The 21,979-nt window shown below is 41.5% G+C and overlaps 1 protein-coding gene across 2 annotated transcripts; it reads right to left on the bottom strand.

Moving 5' to 3' along the window:
- Positions 1–235: 235 nt before the first annotated feature.
- On the bottom strand, positions 236–21,903 carry rgs20 (regulator of G protein signaling 20). 2 transcript variants are annotated; one of them, XM_077556665.1, is made up of 5 exons: positions 21,565–21,903; positions 11,485–11,651; positions 5,032–5,106; positions 4,728–4,962; positions 236–3,403 (listed from the first exon to the last, which is right to left on the bottom strand). In XM_077556665.1, the coding sequence occupies exons 1-5, from the start codon at positions 21,751–21,753 to the stop codon at positions 3,215–3,217; spliced, it is 855 nt and encodes a 284-aa protein (XP_077412791.1). In that variant the 5' UTR covers positions 21,754–21,903; the 3' UTR covers positions 236–3,214. The 2 variants fall into 2 exon arrangements, with proteins under 2 accessions (XP_077412791.1, XP_077412793.1); XM_077556667.1 differs by lacking the exon at positions 21,565–21,903 and adding an exon at positions 14,755–14,875.
- Between the last annotated feature and the right edge of the window lie 76 nt (positions 21,904–21,979).

The raw sequence follows: 21,979 nt of genomic DNA, 5'->3' as shown, positions 1-21,979 counted from the left end.
ATTCTGAAGGCCGCGTTGATGCAATGCCGCTGTATTAGTCATAGCATCACAACAACCTTAATTATTACAGCTGGGGAAAATTAAGTTGATGATGAATCCATCAGAACCCATCAACGGCACCAAAGTAGTGAACTTCAATTTGCTTCTTGAAGTAATTAAGCGAAATGGATTGACATCATCTTGCGGTTTATTTTTTTTCCTGAACAGTATGTTTTGCAAAAGAACAATTCCAGAACGCTTTTAAAATCATTGTGCTTTATTTTATCTCAATCAAAATGCCCACAAGTCATCATGTTCTTGGAAAGTAGCATAAAACCCAAAAACTAAAACCATACATTGTAAACATTCACATTACTCTTGTTTTTATTATTATTAACATTATTTTAAAAATGTCTTCTTTTTTCTCTCAGTAAACGCAGCACGAAAATGAACATATTTCATACATCGTAAACCGAAGAAGAAAACTATAAATTAGGCGTCGCGCCAAAACTGCAGTTTGGTGCGTTTTGAGGTTGATCTGCACTCAGCAAAGACGTCGATCGGCCAGCTGTGTCCCCCCCCTCCCCCTACATCCCGTTGGACAATCGTCACCCAAAAAAACAAAAACGCATCGAGTTGCGAGGGACGCGTTGTTCCGGTCAGCTGGCTGTTGTACTTGGGTCCAAAACAAGCACCTTTATGGCGAGAGTTTGCCCGTGAGAAAGATGTCGTCCAAACGGAATGTCAAGGCACTTCCCCTCCCTCCCTCCATGTGAGGAGCTTGTCTTTTTTGAGTGACGCGGTCTTGAGGCAACAAAAGTGAAAAGGGAAAACAAGGATTGGACGCTTGGCAACTCCAATCGTAGTGACACCAAAGTGACCTTTTCAGATTAATTTAGGGCTGCCATCTGATTGTGTAGTCAGTGCAATCTAAAATTGTTCATAAGTATTTTTATTTTTATAGAACAAATGAATATTTTGGGATTGTTTTGACCGAAACCCAAGTTGTTGGGTTTGGGTTGTTTTGTGGGTTATTCATTTTGATACAACTTTTGGGGTTAAATGATCATGCAAAAAGATGGGTCAGTCCCTTTTTGACCGACTTTTTTTTTAATCCACAAAGATCACAAAAGTTGGAACTATAAATATAAATTGTAAACGAAATAATAATTACACCAGAATTTTGAATTTTATTGTCACTGTCTAAGACAATCACATAAATTATATAATTTCTTCCTGTTTCTCGGGGGGGGGGGGGGGGGGGGCATTCAGACTTTTATAAAAAATAAATAAAATTAATGAGAGAAAATTATTTTCTTTATATTTACTTTTTTTTCTCTCCAATATGTGGCATTGTAAGAGTGTAAAGTTACGTATAATAATTTATATTTAAGGAGGTTACATTGCCACTGACATAATACATCACATGATTTGTTATTTAAAAAACAAACAAACAGGAAAAGCAGCTTCTTCCTGTTTTGGACAAAAATAAACATGTAGGTGTCAACCTATACAATACACCTGTACAACAAAATGCGTTCCTCCACAGTTTGGATTTTTTTTTTTATCCCCCAAAACAAAAACAACATTTCTGGGGGAGATTGAGTAGTCCCTCTTTTATCCCGGGCCGTTACGTTCCAGACCACCCAGGCTAAAAGATGAAATCCTCAAAGTGGCGAACCATTTATTTGATGTATTTCTTCATTTATTTATTTTAAAGCTTTATGCATAATACCAAATCCCTATACATGTGAGGCGCAGGTGTATTTTTGTCCAGTTGGAGTCACTATTCTCAAGATGAACAGTATTGTGTGTGTGACTTTTAAAAGGCGTGACCTGGTTCGTTCGTGGACAACGGAGGCAACGAATAAGAGTGTAGAATTCAGTTGCGAAACCGCAACTCTTTGTTGAGTGACTTGTTTATTTGTTACCTTAGTAGCAACTGTAGGCTGTATTAAATTGTCTAACAATGTTTACTTAAACGGAGACATGCAGCTGTGTAACTCAACGCAATTGTGCTTCGCAGTAGCCATGTTGCACTTGAGCTTCTTTTAATAGTGTAAGATGATGCCAACAATAGTCTGGACATTCTGTTTTATGCACTCTTTCCTCCTCTCATGTCTTCTGCATATTGCTCTCTGTTTGGAAAAATAATCACTGTAAAAACCTGCCATATAGCACAAAAAATTGGTGACATAAAGTTACGTTAGCTATAATTCGATAGGATTATCGACTTCATGTTTTTTGCTCAGAGTAATTAGGATGCTAGCTTAGCATAGCATCTGACTAGAAATGTTTGCTTTTGTGGGCGTATTTTGAGTTCAAACAGTTCAAAACCCTTGACTCCATGGAAAACATTTATTATTTTTTAATTCCTTCAATGTCAAATTATCTCTTTATTTAAATTTTTTTTTGTCTTTATTTCATTTTCTAGCACTGACATACATAGTCCTAGTTGAGAGTGATTTAGCAAATGAGATCAAATGCTTTTTGACATTGCTCATAAATAAGGTACATTTAATTATTAAATTATTTTACATTACTGTCTCAACTTAATCTCAGTTGTAATAAATATTTGTATTCCGAAAACCACTTTAAAAAGACTTTGGTGGAGTAAAAACAGTGTGGGCGTGGGGGGGCATCACAATTATTAATGTCACACAAAAGGAGTTGCCAAGTCACACAAACCCAAGAGTTAGGTTAAATTGTTTAAAAGATGCATATAAAAAGCAAGATGAAACCAAGGTCAAAGGCTGCTGCACCCCCCTCACAAAGCTGCCTGCAAGGTCGAGCTAACACGTAGCCATTGCCTTTGAACTTTGATTCTCGTCACGCAGTTAAATATCACGGAAAATACCCACAATTCCATTTGTACTATTTACAAACTCATAAATATATATACTGTATATATGTAGTCTAAAGTAGGAATCATTTACCTTTCCCTTGAGAAAAAACAAAATGTCAACTAAAATAGATTATTTCTATGAAAAGAAAGAGTACAAGTAAGAATAAGTTCCTTTGGAGTGTTGTGTTGCTATGTTGGAGTGTTAGCAGTACTTGTGATGTGGAGCCCTCGCGAGATGCTGAGACCTGAGTGTCTGCTGCTGAGAATTCCCCGAGTGTTGCGGCAGCCCGCTTGGTCGGCGTAAATCCTGCACTGGACACAAGAGAAGGGGGAAAATACAAAAAAAAAAAAAAAAAAAGAGTGGATAGCAGATCACAGGTCTTTTTCTTTTTAAGATTCGGGCGACTGTTCGGACAGAGCGTTGAGCAGGTTTTTGTAGGCCTGGGAGTTCATGTAGCGTGGGTAGGAGTCTCTTTGCATCAGCGTGTAGATCTGCAGCTGGGCGTCATCGAAGGTGTGCAACGTGGGCTCCTGCATGTTTCGGTTGATGGATTCGCGCACCCGGGAGTCCAGACTCACCTGAGCGGGTCAAAAACAAACAATCGTTAAGGGTTTTTCTTAGCTATGACATGTGCTCACACATACAATAGAACAGTGCGATTAGACTAGGATGCTAGGATATCAAAATATGATGAGGTTGATGCAGTAATGGATACAGTGCATTAGAACAATGCAATTAGATGGATACGATGGAAGGATATGATAAGGTAATTACGATGCAACAGAATATTTGGTCAGGGCCGGACTGGGACTCATTTTTAGCCCTGGAGTTTCATGGTTCAGTTTACAGTGTTTTAATGAAGATATATAATTTATATGTATCAATCTAAAAGAGCTTAACATTCCGACCAACGTCATTAGTCATGTTGTAAATAAGGCTGTCAGTTTAACGCATGAATCTAGATTAATTAATTATGTGTGAATTAGTGCGTTAAAAAAAATAACGGAATTGATCGTGAGTGGCAAGTAAATGTGCAAACATTTGAAATTTGGCCCATTGAGGGACGCGTAGCCGTAGGCTTTAGTGGCGCGCCACTAGAGCAGTAACAACAGCAAACATGGCCGCGAGTGCGGCACAGGAGAGCGAGGCAAACTTACTTGGACTTAGATCTCCCATGGGCTATCATTTTGACAGTTCTAATTGTTTCAATGTGCATCCTTCACGTCGTCGGGACCTGCGGGGTTGCGCCGCTGGACTTCCGTAGTTTGTGCCGCTGGGCAACTGCCATTCAGCACGGAGCTTTGGATACAAGCTAGATCCACCATGGCGGATAAAAAAAAAAAAACTATACTACAGAGGAGACTTGACAGCTACGTTCTGAGATGAAGCTGACAGGGAGTCTGACGAATCACGACGAGGGGTCGCTGGATCGCTCGGGAGTTCCAGAAAGCAAGGACCCGCGTACTGCTCCACTGTAAATACGCAGTACAGTAAAAGCTTCTAGTAAGGAGCTATATGTGATGGAGTCATGACGTTTTTGGCAGTACAAGCATCCGTCATTAACGTTGTCAATATTGACGCAATGCCTACCTGTGGTTACGGTAAGAGATCTACTGTAAGGTGGGTGTCCTGTTTTGAGTCACTGTTGTCATGCTAATAGCTAGTTGATGCAGGGGACAATATTTCACGACTATTTGAGCAAACTGTACAGTTCTATGGAAACATAATCAGTAGAAACCATCGCTTTGAAAGATAGATAGATAGATACGGTAAGAGATCATAGTTAGATGTTTCGTAGCGCTAATAGCTACCAGGTCAATAACCCGTTATGTTAAGAATTTGCGCTGATAGCAGGAAGGCCGATAGAGTAGTTAGGCACTGTAGGTGGGCAGATAGGTAGACCTCTTTCGGGGAGAGGATAGAGATGTAGTCCTCGTAGATGACGCGTGCCTTCTCCTCCACAGAGCCCTTGTTGCTCTCCTTGGCGAACTCCTGGCAGGCCAGCCAGAAGAGCATGTTCTCCTCGCTGAATTCTGTACGCAGGAACTGGCGGAAGGAATTGCGTCCGGCCGCGCAGCTCATAAGCTTGTCGAAGGACTGGGCCCAAGAGCGCACCTCCTCCAGCGTGGGCTTGGGACTGCAACAAAACAACACAATATGACGATGCAGTCACGGACAACAAATGACGGAGAAACGTTCCACCCACCAGTCTTCACAGTCGGCGGTCCCTTCCTTGACGTCGTACGATACCTTCCGATTCCTCTCGTCTCTGTCCTCGTTCCTAAAAAAAAAAAATCAGACATATACGTATTACATGACAACTGAAGGCTAAATATATTTGGCAGAAAACATTCTTTAATAAGAGGCTTCAAGCTCTTTATTGCCACTCTAAGCTGAAGGTTATTGTCAAACCAAACATAAAACAAAGACAATTCATGTTCGTTTAAAACAACAGTGATCTTAATGCCAATATACAATGGGAAACACTACTGTATAGACACGTGGGCTAACATTTAGCATTTATGTGGTGATGTTGTTAGCCTTTAACTCTTTGATTGCCAAAAACGTTAAATGACGTTTAGTAAAAACCTATGGAGGGCCGCCAAGGACGTTAACTCTTTGACTGCCAGACGTTTTCAGAAACGGGATGTCGCCAGTGCCAGCCGATTTAAGCATTTTGACTGATCTTTCAAGGTCCACAGAAAATGTTGTGTTTGGACTATGGAAACACACATACTACCAAATGAAAGATTGGACTCTCATCTTTCATCAGAAAAAGTTTGTTTCTCCCTTATTCCGTTCTTCAGGAATCAACAATAGAAAATGGTTAGTTTCACAATTTGAAAAAAATAATAATTGGAGAACGTCTTAACGTCCTTGGCGGCCCTCCGTAGGTTTTTACTAAACGTCATTTAACGTTTTTGGCAGTCAAAGAGTTAAAAGACGTTCTCCAATTTTTTTTTTTTTTGGGGGGAAACGGGTGGAGGAAAGCCTTGGCCAGCTGTGGTGAAAGTTTCAAGCAGATCTAGTTAGCCTAATGACTATTTTTGGCCCCTAGATGGCAGCAATGACTCTCTTTTGACAAGATTGGGTAGGCGTCAGTAGAAGACGTGAGGCGGAGCTAGAGGGGACAATTGCTGGGGAAGGGAAGAGAACATGGCGATCGGTTGCAAGCAGCTCACGCTCGAGCATTTTTTTTCAAAGACGAAAAGCATCGACCAACGCTAAAGAGCACATTGATGACGACGATGATCATCATCGATGATGATGATGGTGACTCCGAGGTTGGAAGCGTTGACGCGGCAGTAGAAGACGTGAGGCGGAGCTAGATGGTTGAAGAAGCGAACAATGGCGACCGGTTTCAAGCAGCTCACACTTGGGAATTTTTTTCAAAGACGAAAGGCATCGAGCAACGCTAAAGAGCACATTGATGACGACGATGATCATCATCGATGATGATGATGGTGACTCAGAGGTTGACGCTGAAGTTGCAAGCGTTGATGCGGCGGCTATGACGACGTCATAAAGGTTCACCGGCTAGCGATGCTAACACCGGAAAACGCGGAGCACAACCGAGCACGCTCAGGCGGACGTTGAATCGGACGACGAAGAGTGCCCCGAGTCCAATGCATATTCATCGGAGGAGTGGGTACAGTCTGCTACTTGCTATTCCCCGGAAAAAAAGGCCGTCAAGAAAGTGTAACGTCTGCATGCGAAAGGAGCCATCGCAAGTGAAACTAATCTGTTGTGCAAATCGTGCTCCGTCTCCTTGCACGCATGGGAGCGTTACAAAAAGAAAAACTGTATTTGAAACATCCACATAATTGCAAATAGTACCACAGTTGCACACATTTGTAAATAGTTTGCGAAATTGTTTTGTCAAATTGTTACACTGTTGAATGGAAATAAACGTATTTTGCAACCAAAAAACACTTTTTCATTGTTGGTGAAAGCGTTTTACAGAAGTAAAGCACTATTTAGGTGTTTGTGGCATCATTCATGGACAAAAAGAAGTGTACAATTCACTAGAGTGCATGAAATAACATCGTTTCACAAAAAGCTCTTTTTCTCCGCTTTTTGTTTCAAAACAGAGCATTTCGGTGAAACTAACCTTTTTCTATTGTTGATTACTGAAGAACGGAATAAGGTAGAAACAAACTTTTCGGAGAGTTCAATCTTTCATTTGGTTGTATGTGTGTTTCCATAGTCCAAACACAACATTTTCTGTGGACCTTGAAAGATCAGTCAAAATGCTTAAATCGGCTGGCACTGGCGACATCCCGTTTCTGAAAACGTCTGGCAATCAAAGAGTTAAGCAACAGATAGCAATACTTTTGAACAGTATTCTGTATGTCTGTCTTACATTGCCCCCAGGTGGCCAAGGCGCATATATACAGTATATATACATACAGTATATATATATATATGTATATAATTGTGCATTTTTCCTCTAGTATTTTTATCTTCTAATTGTATTTATTTATTTTTAAGGGATTTTGAAACAAAAAATAGAAGTCCTAGAAGTTGGCATGCTCATCCTTTTATAAAAAAAACTGAAATCCAGAAATAAGCGCCTTGTTGAAGGTGTTTTTTTGTTGTTGTTTATTAGTTTTTACGGCATAGGCAATGATTTTACTGTACATTGAGCGTATGTACTGTAAATAATAATGTGATGCCACCAATATGTGGTTAGTTACATAAGCCAGTGTGTACTTGTGTAGACCGATTTGAAGTATGGTGGCTCAAAAGGCTCCATATCGCTATCGCTAAAAGTGTGGTGGCAGTAGTAGCAGTGATCATAATTTAAAAATAAAAAGGCAAATTTCAGGGTTACAAAAAGCACCTTGACATATTTTTAAAGTCCCCGTGGCAATATTTGCCCCCTTTTTCCGACACACATCGTGATGCATAATGCCACAAACTAACTAGACGTGTTTCCTCGCTGCCAAAAATAAGCCAGAATTACAGTGGCCCTAAAGGGGTCCAAAAGGCTCAATACCTGACTGGTGGATGAGTGGTAGTAGTGGAGTGGTTCTGATTTTAACATAAAAATGTTGGAATTGATGAAATCAGCATTTCAAGTCTGTGTTCGTCAATGTGCTAGCTCGCCATGCGATGCGGACCACAGATTTGTTTGTTTAATTGTTTGTTTTTACATTATGCTTTATATATTATAAATTGGCTGAGTACTTGTTAAAACTTGCACTGCTAAATTAGCTGGACATACGGTGGCCCTGAGGGGTCAAAGAGTTAAAAATTGGACTTCTAAAATAGTGGTAGAAATGTCATACAGTACATTTAACAAGCACAAAGTGCTTTGGTGTTGCAACAAGCGCATTGACAACCCCAGTAATTGGATGTCCTATTTTAAGATACACTGTGTGTCATGCTGCTAACTAGCTAGCTAGGGAATTTTTACTTATCCATCCATCCATTTACTACCGCTTATCCGAAGTCGGGTCGTGTGCGGGCAGCAGCTCTAGGAGGGAAACCCCGACTTCCCTCTCCCCAGCCACTTCAACCAGCTCCTCCGGCGGGATCCCAAGGCGCTCCAAGGCCAGCCAAAAGACATAGTCTCTCCAGTGTGTCCTGGGTCGTCCCCGGGGCCTCCCGCCAGTGGGACATGCCCGGAACACCTCTCCAGGGAGGCATCCAGGAGGCAACCAAACCAGATGCCTGAGCCACCTCAACTGGCTCCTCTCAACGTGGAGGAGCAGTGGTTACCCTATCTCTAAGGGAGAGCCTGGACACCCTGTGGACAAAACTAAGTTTGTCCGCTTGTATCCGGGGATCTTGTTCTTTCAAACCCACAACTTGTGACCATAGGTGAGGGTAGGAACGTAGATCGACCGGTAAATCGAGAGCTTTTCATCCGGCGAGGACACGCCACTCTTTTCCAACTGAGGACCATGGTCTTGGATTTGCAGGTGCTGATCTTCATCCCAACTGCTTCACCCTCAGCTGCAAACCGTTCCAGTGAGAGTTGGAGATCACGGCTTGATGAAGCCAACAGCACCACATCATCTGCAAAAAGCAGAGATCCAATACGGAGGCCACCAAACCGGAACCCCTCAACGCCCCGGCTGCGCCTAAAAATTCTGTCCTTAAAAGTTATGAACAGAATCGGGAGTCCAACCCTCACTGAGAGCGAATCCATTTTACTGCCAGCAATGTGGACCAAACTCTGACACCAGTCGTACAGGGACCGAACAGCCTGTATCAGAGGGCTCGGTACCCCGTACTCCCGAAGCACACCCACAGTCCCCGAGGGACACGGTCGAACGCCTTCTCCATATCCACAAAACACACATAGACTGGTTGGGCGAACTCCCATGCACCCTCGAGGACCCTGCCGAGGGTGTAGAGCTGGTCCACTGTTCCACGACTGGGACGAAAACCACAATGCTCCTCCTGAATACAAGATTTTACTTCCCGACAGACCCTCCTCTCCAGCACCCCTGAATAGACCTCTTCATCCTCTCTTCTTAAAAAGGGGGACCACCACCCCGGTCTGTCAATCCAGAGGCACTGTCCCCGATGTCCATGTGATGTTGTAGAGTTGTGCCAACCACGATAACCCCACAACATCCGGAGCCTTTAGGAACTCCGGGTGGTTCTTATCCCCCCCCGGGGCCTTGCCACAGAGCTTTCCAACCACCTTAGTGACTTTGACCGGGCCTAGAGATAGGCGAGCCTGCCTCAGAGTCCCCAGACTCTGCTTCATCAAAGGAAGGCGTGTCGGTAGAATTGAGGAGGTCTTCGAAGTATTCTGCCCACCGATTCACGACGTCCCGAGTCAAGGTCAGCAGCACCCCATCTCCACTATACACAGTGTTAATGGTGCACCGCGTTCCTATCCTTCGTCCGGAAGTCGTTTTCCATGGCCTCGCCGAACTCCTCCCATGTCTGAGTTTTGCCTCAGCGACCGCCGAAGCTGCATTTTGCTTAGCCAGCCAGTACCTGTCAGCTGCCTCCGGAGTCCAATAGGCCAAAAAGGCCCAATAGGACTCCTTTTTCAGCTTGACGGCTTCCCTTACCACTGGTGTCCACCAGCAGGTTTTAGGATTGCCGCCACGACAGGCACCGACCACCTTACGGCCGCAGCTCCGATCGGCCACCTCAACAATGGAGGCGCGGAACATGGCCCACTCGGACTCAATGTCCCCCGCCTTCCTCGGGACAAGAGAGAAGTTCTGCTGGAGGTGGGCATTGAAACTCTTTCTGGCAGGGGATTCCACCAGACTTTCCCAGCAGACCCTCACAATACGTTTTGGTCTCACAGTCATTGCCCACATGAGCGTTGAAGTCTCCCAGCAGAACGAGGGAGTCCCCAGAGGGAGCTCTCTCCTGCACACCTTCCAAGGACTCCAAAAATGGTGGCACTGCTGTTTGGTGCATATGCACAAACAACAGTCAGGACCCGTTCCCCCACCCGAAGGCAGAGGGAGGTTACCCTCCCACCCACTGGAGTAAACCCCAACATACAGGCACCAAGCCGGGGGGAAATAAATATGCCCACACCTGCTCTGCGCCTCTCACCGTGGAAGAGAGTCCAATCCCTCTCGAGAGGATTGGTACCAGAGCCCACGCCGTGTGTGGAGGAGAGTCCGACTATATCTAGTCGGAATTTCTCTGCCTCACACACCAGCTCGGGCTCCTTCCTCGCCAGAGAGGTGACATTCTATGTCCCAAGAGCTAGCTTCTGTAGCCGGGGATCGGAACACCAAAGTTCGCGCCTTTGGCCGCCACCCAGCTCGCAATGCACCCGACCCCTTTGGCCCCTCCTACAGGTGGTGAGTCCATAGGAAGGGGGACCCACGTGGCCTTTTCGGGCTATGCCCGGCTGGGCCCCATGCGTGAAGGCCCACACGCTCGCCTTCAAGTCCCGCATGTGTGTCATGCTGCTAGCTAGCTAAGAAATTTGTACTTATGTCTTACTATAAGTTCTAAGTCCATAAGTGCAAAACCATGTACAATTGTAACTGCTCTTGTTAAACATGGCCTCCATGGACTCCACTGATCTGAATATATGAATAGATAGCCGATGGGGAAAGACTTTTGAAGCCGCCATATTGCTCCTCTCAAGAAACGCTTCTCTGCATGCAATCCGATACATTTACAGTATCGAAATTGGAGAGCATTTGAGACTGCAGTTAGTAGAAACAGCATGATTTATGATGTTTTAGATTTGCTAAACATAAAAAAGAGGACTTCAGACATTTTACAACTTGCCTTAAATACATGTACAGTATAAATTATATGCTTAAAGAATTATAACTGTAATTCAACAATAGATGCCTCTGCTAAATCTAATATTGGGGTCTAAGGAACTAAGCAATAAGGGGTCTTCAAAGCAGCACATACCGCCCACTTGTTATTTTATTTTATTTTATTTTCGCTGTATTAGCTGTATATGTCTAATCTGTACGTATACCGTATAGTTTATACAGTAGTCTGCTCGCTAGATGGGAGGAGCAAGATGGCTGCCCTGTTGCTTCAACGGCGTGTAGGGGCTGTCGGCTATCCAGTCATATATTAGATTAGTGCTAGACAAGCACAAAAACGGTGGCCCCAGTGGGTCAAAAAGGTAAACTGCCCTAAACATGCTATGTAATGCTTTTTACGATTGACGTTGGCGTGAAAGGCTGCAAGTGCCTACCAGGAGCAGCTACAGCAGCAGCACCAACAGAAGCAACAGGCGTTGGAACCCCGCTGGTTGGCGTGGCCCGGCTGGCCTTGGTGGGCCGGTGCAGTCCCCCCCGCTGCCGACTCCTGCTGCACCGACATCTGCCTCTTTCGCATCTCCATCGGCTCTGATCCCATGGGCTGCGGGAGTGGGGGGAAGAATAGTAGCACACTTTGTAGTAAGCGCAATTATTGACTGGTTTATTTTTTACTTTTGGCTCACGTTACAAATGACTGGAGGATAGAGAAGAGAAGAAGCTCAAGAACTTTTCACTTGCTCTCAGAAAAACTGGGTGCATATTGTGTATATAACATACAAGCAACAGTTGATAATTGTATGTATGTTTATTTATTAAAGAATTTTCAATAAATCCTGAACAGAAAAAAAATGAAACAAAAGCATACAATAAATCTAAATATTTTTCTATTTTGTAATAATTTAAAAATGTGCACATTTTAGTCATATATGTGGCTGGCTTTGGCAAAAGGGTCCTCGTGTGTCAACAATAAAAAATGAGATATTCATTTATTCAAATTCTACACTTAATTCCCTTTAAAATGATTATATAATACTTGGACGTACTGTACCTCAAAAATGAACAAAGTTGCGGCAATTTTAATGTTGGAAGGTAGAAATCCCTAGTTTTGCCAAAAACGGGTTTAAAGTTTTGGTCCGTGCTTCTTTCAAATGTCCATAGCAACCAGTATCTTAGGAAAAAGATATGAACCTGAATTTTTCAGGAACTGTTAAAATATCAGTGGAAAGTCGATTTCAATCGCAGGTAAGGCCATTATCCGAGATTTGAAACCTTTGAAAGTTTCAGAATTTTGACCTCACAACAGATGAAATCATGCAGCCTCAACTTTGAAGATCAAGTTAGGCTAGCAATTCTTTTTCTGAGGCATCATCAGACAAAGTTTGGTTCTTTCATTTTTGCGCCTTCTGTGATATTTTCTTGTTTAAAATGTTTTTAAAAATTGTGTCAATTAAAACATTATTTATATTTATTTATACATATACGTTTATTGATATAACTTTTCATGGATGTTACTGTATGTCTCAAATGCATTCGCTCACATAAAGGAAATGTAATGATGGTCCAAAACATTTGTTCCCAAACACATAAGGAACACAACACTATACTTTACAGTTCTGTATTTTAAAGTCAATCAATATACGCTGTGTGCATTTTGGGGCTGGGAGACTCGCAATTATTTTTCATCTTCAAGTTTCATTTTCCATAGCTCATATTTGATTTTAATTTCATCCCACTTAAAAGAGCCTAAAGGGAAAATGGTTCATATTTTGATGCATCGAGCGACGTGTCATCTTTCATCTTATATTATTTCCAAGACATTTATTACATTAGCCTACAGTACATACAAGGCATTGCCACATTTCACAACCTTTAGTTACACTCATCCCAACTCGCTGTCATTCTGCTCTGTTGGGAGCTGCTGCTCGCGTGACTTTCGCATTTGTCAGTGGACATATTTAAGTGCATGACTGCGTTCTTTTGAATTAAAAATCGAAATAGACTCATTAAAGAAAGAGATCCTTGAATTGAAAAGGATTTCTGTTTGGATTACAAACATTCGTCATCCGCTCCAAGGTAAGATGCCGTTGTTATGACGTGTGTCATTCTGTTCACTTTTGTGCTGAACGGTCACATTTTAGTGTATTTCGACTTTTTTGGGTTGCTATGTTCATTTATATCAATCATTTGGGAAATGACGTTAAAGGCCAGGAAATCGAGTTATTTTGAGGCAGGTTTCCGAGACGCGCAGCTAGCTACAGTAGACGGCTAAAAATATGTTGGCTAAAGATGCACATGTTCTAATAATTGCTTATTTTCACACAATTTTAACTTTTAAGCAACTGGGAAATGAAAATAGAGACTTCAAGGAGACTATTTGTGGAGAAATCTTAAAATTGACATTTTTGTCCAAGCAATCTATTTGTGTCTCTATCTTAAAACTAGTTTTGCCGATATGTGGACCATGTTGTCTGTTGTTGATTGGTTGGTCGTTTGTTGGTTGTCGGTTGTTTTTGTTATATTTACTTTATCAGTTCCCTAGAAGAAAAATAAAAACAGAAACATCACTTACATTTATCAAAATTAACATAATTATTTTACTTTTTTAAAGTTCATTAAAAAAAATAGTAATATCATCAAAAATAAACTGATTCAAATCATCACTTTATTCAAAATCAATACATTTCTTAAAATATTGTAATTGAATAATGAAATCACAATAGACATTTAATTTAAAGTAACAATTCTGTTTTTTAAATAATGCACTCTTGTATTTCGCGTGTATTTTCTATGTAGTTATTAAATACATCGTATATTTTTATTAATGGATTTTTTCACTGTATAAATCCACTATGAGAAAACAAAAAATTGCGCAAAAATATATTTTAAAAGTGAATATGCAGTCAACAATGTTTACGTAAAAATGGTGTTGTTATCACTTTGAAATTACATTATTTATTTATTCTTTTTTTTAAATATAATTTTTATGCTGCTACCTTACAGGACTTATATATCAAGTCTGCGCTCACAAGTCAAGGTACACACAAAAAATGGACCGAAAGACGGCTCGTATCTTTAAAAAAAACTCAAGACACCCGTATCTCAAGGCACCACGGTGCATAAATATCAATGCCAATATTTCTGTGTGCGTGTGTGTGTGTTTTTTTGTGCAGATGCATGCAGAGAAAGGCCCTAAGGTGCCAACAAAAGGTGTCATCAGCAGGTCAGACACTAACAAATCCTGTCATATCATTTATGTAACACACACACACGCATACGCACACACAAACACACACGCGCACACACACTACCTGACACAAGTAGGGGTGGGGGTGAGTTGCTATACGGCTGGGAAAGATGGATGGATGCAGGGATGCAATTGATATTACATGATTTTGTCTTTTCTATTTTTTCTAATGTACGCGTGCGTATCTCCAAATCCGATTGAATGGTCAAGAGGAGGGAAAAAGAGGAGGGGTGCTGGGGGGGAGTTCGTATCCACCGCACTGCACTCTGCCTTAATCATTGCAAGCAAATGATTCCTCTCTAAATCGCAAATCGTCGCAGAAATGGGGGGGGGGGGGAATTAACCCCCCCCCCTTTTTTTCACACGCCTCCTCCTCTTCTTCAAACAAGCATCCTCCATTCTTTGCCCACGCGCGCACACTCACAAACACACACGCACACACGAGACGCGCCATACTTACAATTCCACCATGTATGCACAGCGACAAGCGGTTAAAAGCAGATAATTTATAGAAAAGGACACGCTGCTCTTGATCACATCCGATGGCAAAAGCGCTTCTTCTTCCCCCCCCTCTCCTCGCCTCCTCCTCCACCTCCCGACCGGCTGCTCCGAGTCACTGCGCATGCGCACTTTTTCCCGACTCGTAGTAGCCGAGACCCCCAGTGCAGAAAGTGGACGTACAGTCATATGTAAATCCGTGCCGTGTGTACAGTCCAAGTACGACACATTGTCCCACTCAAAGATGGCGGCACATTTGCGCTTTGCCAGATGGGGTTTGCCTACTCACCTCACTGTGAATAATATGAATTATATTTTGATGTCCAAATAAATTATACGTTCATGTTCCACTCTATGAATCTGATTGAGGAATAACAAAATACAAACATAGACAATGCATTAATGTGAGTGACTCGACTGACAAGTTTTTTGGGCAGATTTTTTGCTTTGTCTTATGAGCACACACTTGAGATATGAGTGCTACGTGGTGGTAGTGAACTAAACTTGACTCACGTCAACAAGCAGCACTTTGGCAAATAGGTAACAATTCCTAAAAAGAAGACACTTCCACCTCTTTCACGCCACTCCCAATTTGAGTTTACTGTCCACTTAAACATAAAACAAAATGAATTTCACATTGTGTATTACACATAGGTTAGCCATTAGTCTGCTATCTTAACGCCAATGCAAGCACAGCAATATCTATTAAGCATGTGATATTTGAACACAAACACTTCAGCAACATATTTAGACATTCAAAATAACAGTACACCCAGGCATATATTCTTTATCCTCTTCAAAGACCCGAAAGGAGCTGAGCTGTCTATATGGTGCGGACACCCATGTATGCCTATGAGGTATCCGTCTACCTGTTTTATACTACCCCCAGGTGGCCATGGCATGCAATGTTTCTATTTTTTATTTTTGCTTTATAATACATTATGATTTCCTTCATTATACCTCTGGAAGTGGAAAAACTATTATTTACAAAACAATTACTAATCCCACCGAGAAAAAGTAAGTGTGTGTGTATATAGTTTTTGCATTCATTTAAATGTATTTATTTTCTCTTGCGTGTGCGTGCACACAGTATGCTGTCTGGTGTGAGAATGCATGTAGTGTGCGTTGTGTTTACAGATGAATCGATGCAGGGACAACACTGCCCTCAAGAGGCATCTTGAAGCACAGCAAGGAACGTCTGCCATTTACATTAAGAGTTCTATACGTTTATTAATTTATTAATTTTTTTACATAAAAAATCATTTGCAATACCTTATCTCTTTAGAAACATTGTACACCATTTTTTTTAAGGATTGGGATTAAATATATAAACAAACCATATATAAACTATATATATATATATATATATATATATATATATATATATGCCTATCCTAGCTTGTTTACTTTAGGAATCTCCAATCGGACAAGCATGGTGACAAATTAAAATCATATTTAAGCAAAAATAATAACAATAATAATGTCTTTAATACCCTGGATTGGCTGGCAACCAGTTCAGGGTGCCCGAAGCCGGCTAGGATAAACTCCAGCACCCCCGCGACCCTTGTGAGGAATAAATGGTTAGAAAAATGGATGGATGGATGGATGGATGGATGTGTTTTGTACATTTTAATGAATAAATATAAAATGTTACTTAATTATTTATTCCCTGCAGGAAAAAACAACAATAGAAACAAATTACATTAGAAAGGTATTTATTAAAGCAAATATTTATATAATATTAATAATAATAATAATAAGAAGAAGTTAAAAAACAACATAAATTTAAATAAATATTTCTAAATCAAATATTTATCTTAAATTTACTTCCCTTATAGGAAAAAATATATAAAAATATGTTGATACATTCATACATTCAGTATTTACAATCATATTTGAATAACAATTTAAGACATTTCATTGAATACAATAATATATTACACCGATAAAATAGTAACGGTATTTAATATGTTGTATACTTTATTATTCACCTATTCAGTACAAATAAAAATGTACATGAATACAAATACATACATTTACTTTAATGTCCTTTGTTTAAATGCTTACATTTTTTATAATTTATCACAAAAATAATAATATGAGCATATTTAACCTGGCACACTATGCAAGCCTGAAAACAAATAAAACCCATATAGAGGAGCTGTTATGATTCCTACACACATCCTAATAAAACAACATAACAAAAATCATCCATTTTCATAAATGTAGTGTGGCCCTCTGTCTACCTAATACTATTAATAAAAAGTCAAATAGCCCCTAATAAGAAAAAGCTTCCCCCTCCCCTGCCGTTGAATATCGCCTATAGAACTGTGACGTATTGGAATAGTAGGTTAGTTTTCACTGCAGCTATTGTTTTGCTTTACATAAACACCAGATGGCACTCAACTGCTGTGCCCCCCCCCTTTTTTTTTTTAAACACAGAGAGGTTTAAATAATGTGTTAGTTATGATGCTTGAAACACATGTGGCCATGGCGACCATATTGGCACTGCTGTAAAAACGGAAAAGTCCCTTGTGTCAAGATGCAATAGTTGCATCTGGGCCCCAGAGAGGTGAACGTGTGACCTGCTCCACAACACTTCATTTAACACCTTACCCTATGCACCGTGTTACGCAACGTCGGACCACAAAGTGGCCACGTGACCATGCACTGTACCCTCTGACTTGTGATTGTGTGTGTTGGGGCGGATTTGGGTCCAAGTGCAGAATAATGAAAAGCGGGGGCGTGCAATTAAAGCAGGATTGCCAGGGTTTGTGTAGGGTTTATGGAGAATGACGACAGATTGAGAGAGCGGCATGTTTTTTGGGTGGTGAAGATGGGCAGAGGCAAAAAGGTCACAGCGTTTTCAATCAGATAGAAATGTTTAAGTGTAAAGAGGAGTTTGCTGCTGTGCTAGAAAGCCTAATGGAACAATAATAACTTAAACCACTCACTAGGGGTGTGCATCACAATTCGATACGTATCTCGGTACATGGGGGTGCAATACGATTCAAGGATGGGTTGATTTTAAAGTGGAACAAATCAAATTCAGTGGCATTATGATTTCATTCAGTATGGTATGGCTCAGTTTGAGAGAGTATGATGCAACAAGTTTCTTCTTCAATAAAAAATGTTGCCGATAAAGGACGATTCCATGCATATCCCGGTAAAGCTTAAAGTGGAATGATTTGATTTGGTTCGATTCAACACACTTGCATCTTTTAAATCAATTGATTTTCTATTTAAATCGTTTTTGTTACTCGCCTAATACTCACCCTTGGAATACACCTGACATTTTATAGGTACAATCGTATCACGACTAACGAGAGACCTAATTTAAGATTTTTTTCCTGATATGAGTTATTCCTGGGCCGATTGTTTTCATCATGAGTTGCAGGCAAAAATGAGATCTCGATGGTGCGCTACAAACAATTTGGCAGATAGTGAACAATTCTTCAAAACAGAGGACAAGTGTTTGTTGGTGTTTACTGTTTAACTAAACATACAATGAAAAGAATTGCACAATTGAGTATTTAAAGTGGGGTCAATCTTTAACATTTTTTGACAATTATATATGTGGCCTCACTAGTCTAAACATGACATTCTGATTAATATTTATGGAATATGAATTATGAAGCAAAATCCAGCCGTTTTTATCCATTTCAGGAGCGGCCATTTTGCAACTTGCTGTCTATTGAAGATGACATCAATGTTGCTCAGGGTTCAGGCAACGACCAATCAGAGCTCACCTGTTTTTTGAAGCTGCGCTGTGATTGGTTGTTACCTGAGACCTGAGCAACATTGATGTAATCTTTATGTGATAGCAAGTGGCAAAATGGCCGCCACCTGAGATGGATAAAAACGGCTGGATCTTGCTGCTTAACTCATATTCCACTAACGCAATACTAAGCAAAATACCATATTTGAACTAGGGGAAGGGGGCTGCATAGAACATATTATTGTCAATATTTTTTATTGGGTTGACTTCACCTTTAACCAAACTAGAAGACTTTGCACTTCTAAAGTCTGCTAGCTTAATTCTAACACTTATTAACATGGCTATAATTCAAGCTGAATTTATAAATTGCAGATTTTGTGTGTTTTTGTGTCTCTCTGTTTCATATCTAACAACAAAAATGAAAATCGGTTGTGAATTTGGGAGAATTTAGCAATCTAGTTATTTCACCACTGACTTTAAAGCTACTGAATGTAGAATATTCCATTTTGAATCGCTACTGCCACCTGCTGACGAAAAAGGAAACTGCACATACCGTTCTTCACATACACACCACGCACATTACGTCACATCCGCAGACAGGGCGCGGGAAATTCTAACCCGAATCCAGTCTGAAAACTATTGACCAGAGGCTTGCAAGAGTACCCATTGTGAACAGCTAAGGTATTAATCTACTAATTAGAAGGCATTTCAGTCATAAATTGCAACTTTAATGTTATAACTGATCAAGTAGCCCTGTCCCAAGATGGCCGCCCTGTGAAGTTCACTGTATTACTGCAGCAAATTGTAAGTGAAGAAGACTTCTGCATTTCATTACCAATTTTAAGTTTAGTAAGGGTGTTATAGTACCCCCGGGTGGCCAAGGAGCACACATCAGAAGGAGAATCATTCAATTTAAGCATGAAATCATGATTAACAAATTGTTTACTTCTTTACACTATTTAAATATGTTATTATTACTGTATGTCTTTATAAAATACAATATTATAGTGTTATAAACAAATTGCAACATTTTGGGGGAAGTTTTTGGGGCGCTGCAACCAATTAATACAATTTTCATTCATTTCAATAGAGAAATACGATTTGAGATATGAGTGTTTTGCGTTAAGAGCAGTCATGAAACAAAGTTTAGTGGATGTTTCATTTCAGTGTACCATATTTACCACCAAAATGGCTGATACAATCCACTGTTGCTGTTCACACACACACATCTCTCTTTTTTAATCTTCCTAAGCCTCCAGTCAGACGTACTTTAGCCGCCGCAAATAGACGTTTGACGGGAAGGCACGGCGGCGAGCTAGACCTCCGCCAAGGCTCTGACAGTAACGACAATTCAAGAACAAAAGGCATGACGTCGCCAAACACATCTCGCCTTGCAGCGGACAACAACACTTCAGCTCTAATGAAGCTATTTAGGAATGATGTAGAGGTAGTATAATGTATATTTCTCTAGGTAGCTAGATAGATTAGTTGTAGCTAGCAAGTTGAATAATCAGGTTAGGAGCTGGAGCAGGTACATAATGTGTAGGTGGGATGGTGGGGACTGTGGGTGGATAGCTTGGTCAGTAGGTAGGTGGTTGGTAGATAGTTGTTGATGGGTAGGTGAGTACGCAGGTCGGTATTTTGTGTATTTACTATTTCGGTAGGTAGGTAGTTAGATGAGCAAGGAGTGGGTAGGCATGTAGAAGGTAGGTGGGTATTTACTGTAGCTACATTAGCTAGATAGGTAGGTTCAGTATATTTCTCGCAACAGTTATTTTTGGAAAAAGTGCCTAGTGATGCCTTAGGCAAGCTCTCCTATCTCTGGGGTTCTAGTCGCAGAAATGTTTGAAAAGCTCATCGCTGCCACTTGCCAGGCCTCACGGGTGGACAAGATCCGCTTGGTGTTCCTAAAGGCTCCCTGGTGAAGTCTATTTAGGTGGGGTTCGGGAGTCTGCTGGGTCTGTTGGGAAGTTAAATCTCAGATTCAGGAGGAACAGTGTAGTTTTCGTCTAGGCTGTGGAACAGTGGACCAGGTCTACACCTCATCAGTGTTCTGGAAGGTGTATAGGAGTTTGCTTCAGGGAGTCAAAAAGGAGAGTGCTCCGGAGGTATGGGTACCGGACCCCTAATATGAGATGTTCGGTCCTTGTACGAAAGGTACCAGATTAGTTTCCCGTGGGGGTTGGACAAGGCTGCACTTCGTCAGCGATTATGTTCATAACTTCTATGGACAGAATCTAGAATTCTAGGCGCAGACGAGTTGTTGAAGGAGGCCACTTTAGTCGCCCCAGTATTGCGTCTCATCGTGATCTTCAACTTTTGTTGGAGCTGTTCGCAGCCAAGTGTGAAACGGTTGGGATGAGAATCAGCACCTCCAAATCTGAGACCAACGTTCTCAATCGAAAAAGGGTGGAGTGCCCTCTCCGGGTCAGGCATAAAAGCCCGGGGATTGGTAAATTGATGTAGCATGTGTGGCAGTGTTGGAAAATAATAACAGCCAGACACGTTAATGACAATTTGGGTACACATTGAACATTTTCACTTAAGCCAAAGGGCAAATGCTTGCAAAGCTAGCAAGTGTTGATTTCTCATCAGGGTTCATTCAAGAAAAACAAACAAACAATAAAACTGTTGGTGAACATCTGGCAAACGTTCGCCCCTCAGTGCGATACAGCCTTTAAGGGTGCACTCATGTTTGTCACTTTAACACTGACTACTTTACATTGTACAAAAGCATCTTTTTTCCAGTGTCTTTTCATGACGATAAAATAAAATACCTGGAAAAATCTGAGGCCAGTACCCACTTTTGTAATCTATAGTAGATATGTAGGTATGTAAGCAGCAATTAGGTAAAATTGTATAAGATTGGTAGATGGTAGGTGGGGAGGTAATGCAGGTATGTGGTCGGCAGCTATTTAGGTAGGTTGATGGTGAGTGGGTATTTAAGTAGCAAGGTCGTTGTTACTAGTAGGAACTACAGGTAGCCTAGGTTGTTGATGGGTTGTGAGGAAGGCAGGTAGTTCTGTAGACCAGTAGCATGTCATAGGTGCATACCTCAAGGCACACCATATCCTGCTCATCTTGGTCGTGTTCATTGTAGCTGACCGCACAGCCAACGCCGCGGCGGCACGCCCGGGTCAGCCTCTGCATACGCTGCCACATGAGTGCGCGGCGGCGTCGGAGTGACCTCAGGGCCGAAGTGGGCCTGACCTCCCACCACTCGGCCCCTCTAGAGTGCGGCATGCTCCCACTGCGATGCCCCACCGCCTCTCGGCATCACGGGAAATCCACACTGCCCGTGGCACGTCTATGGCCGGCATGCGTCCTGCTGTGTATAGCAATGATGGAAGAGAGAATGAATGATGAAGGGAAGTGTTTGGGGGAAAAGGGAGGGCAGACTGGGATTAGGACAATGCTATGCTCTTAGGACAGATTAACGCAGGAGGAAGACTCATGGCAGGCTCACGTG

The sequence above is a fragment of the Vanacampus margaritifer genome, chromosome 2 (assembly GCF_051991255.1).
Source record: "Vanacampus margaritifer isolate UIUO_Vmar chromosome 2, RoL_Vmar_1.0, whole genome shotgun sequence".
In the NCBI taxonomy this organism is placed as follows: Eukaryota; Metazoa; Chordata; class Actinopteri; order Syngnathiformes; family Syngnathidae; genus Vanacampus; species Vanacampus margaritifer.
This window is presented reverse-complemented; position numbering and strand designations above follow the sequence as displayed.

Excerpts from the sequence above, each read along its gene's own strand:
- rgs20 (XM_077556665.1), bottom strand. The coding sequence starts at position 21,753 with ATGCCGCACTCTAGAGGGGCCGAGTGGTGGGAGGTCAGGCCCACTTCG. Across the intron at positions 5,107-11,484 it reads TGCTGCTGTAGCTGCTCCTG|GAACGAGGACAGAGACGAGA; the intron begins GTAGGCACTTGC and ends TTTTTTTTTTAG. Across the intron at positions 4,963-5,031 it reads ACCGCCGACTGTGAAGACTG|TCCCAAGCCCACGCTGGAGG; the intron begins GTGGGTGGAACG and ends GTTTTGTTGCAG.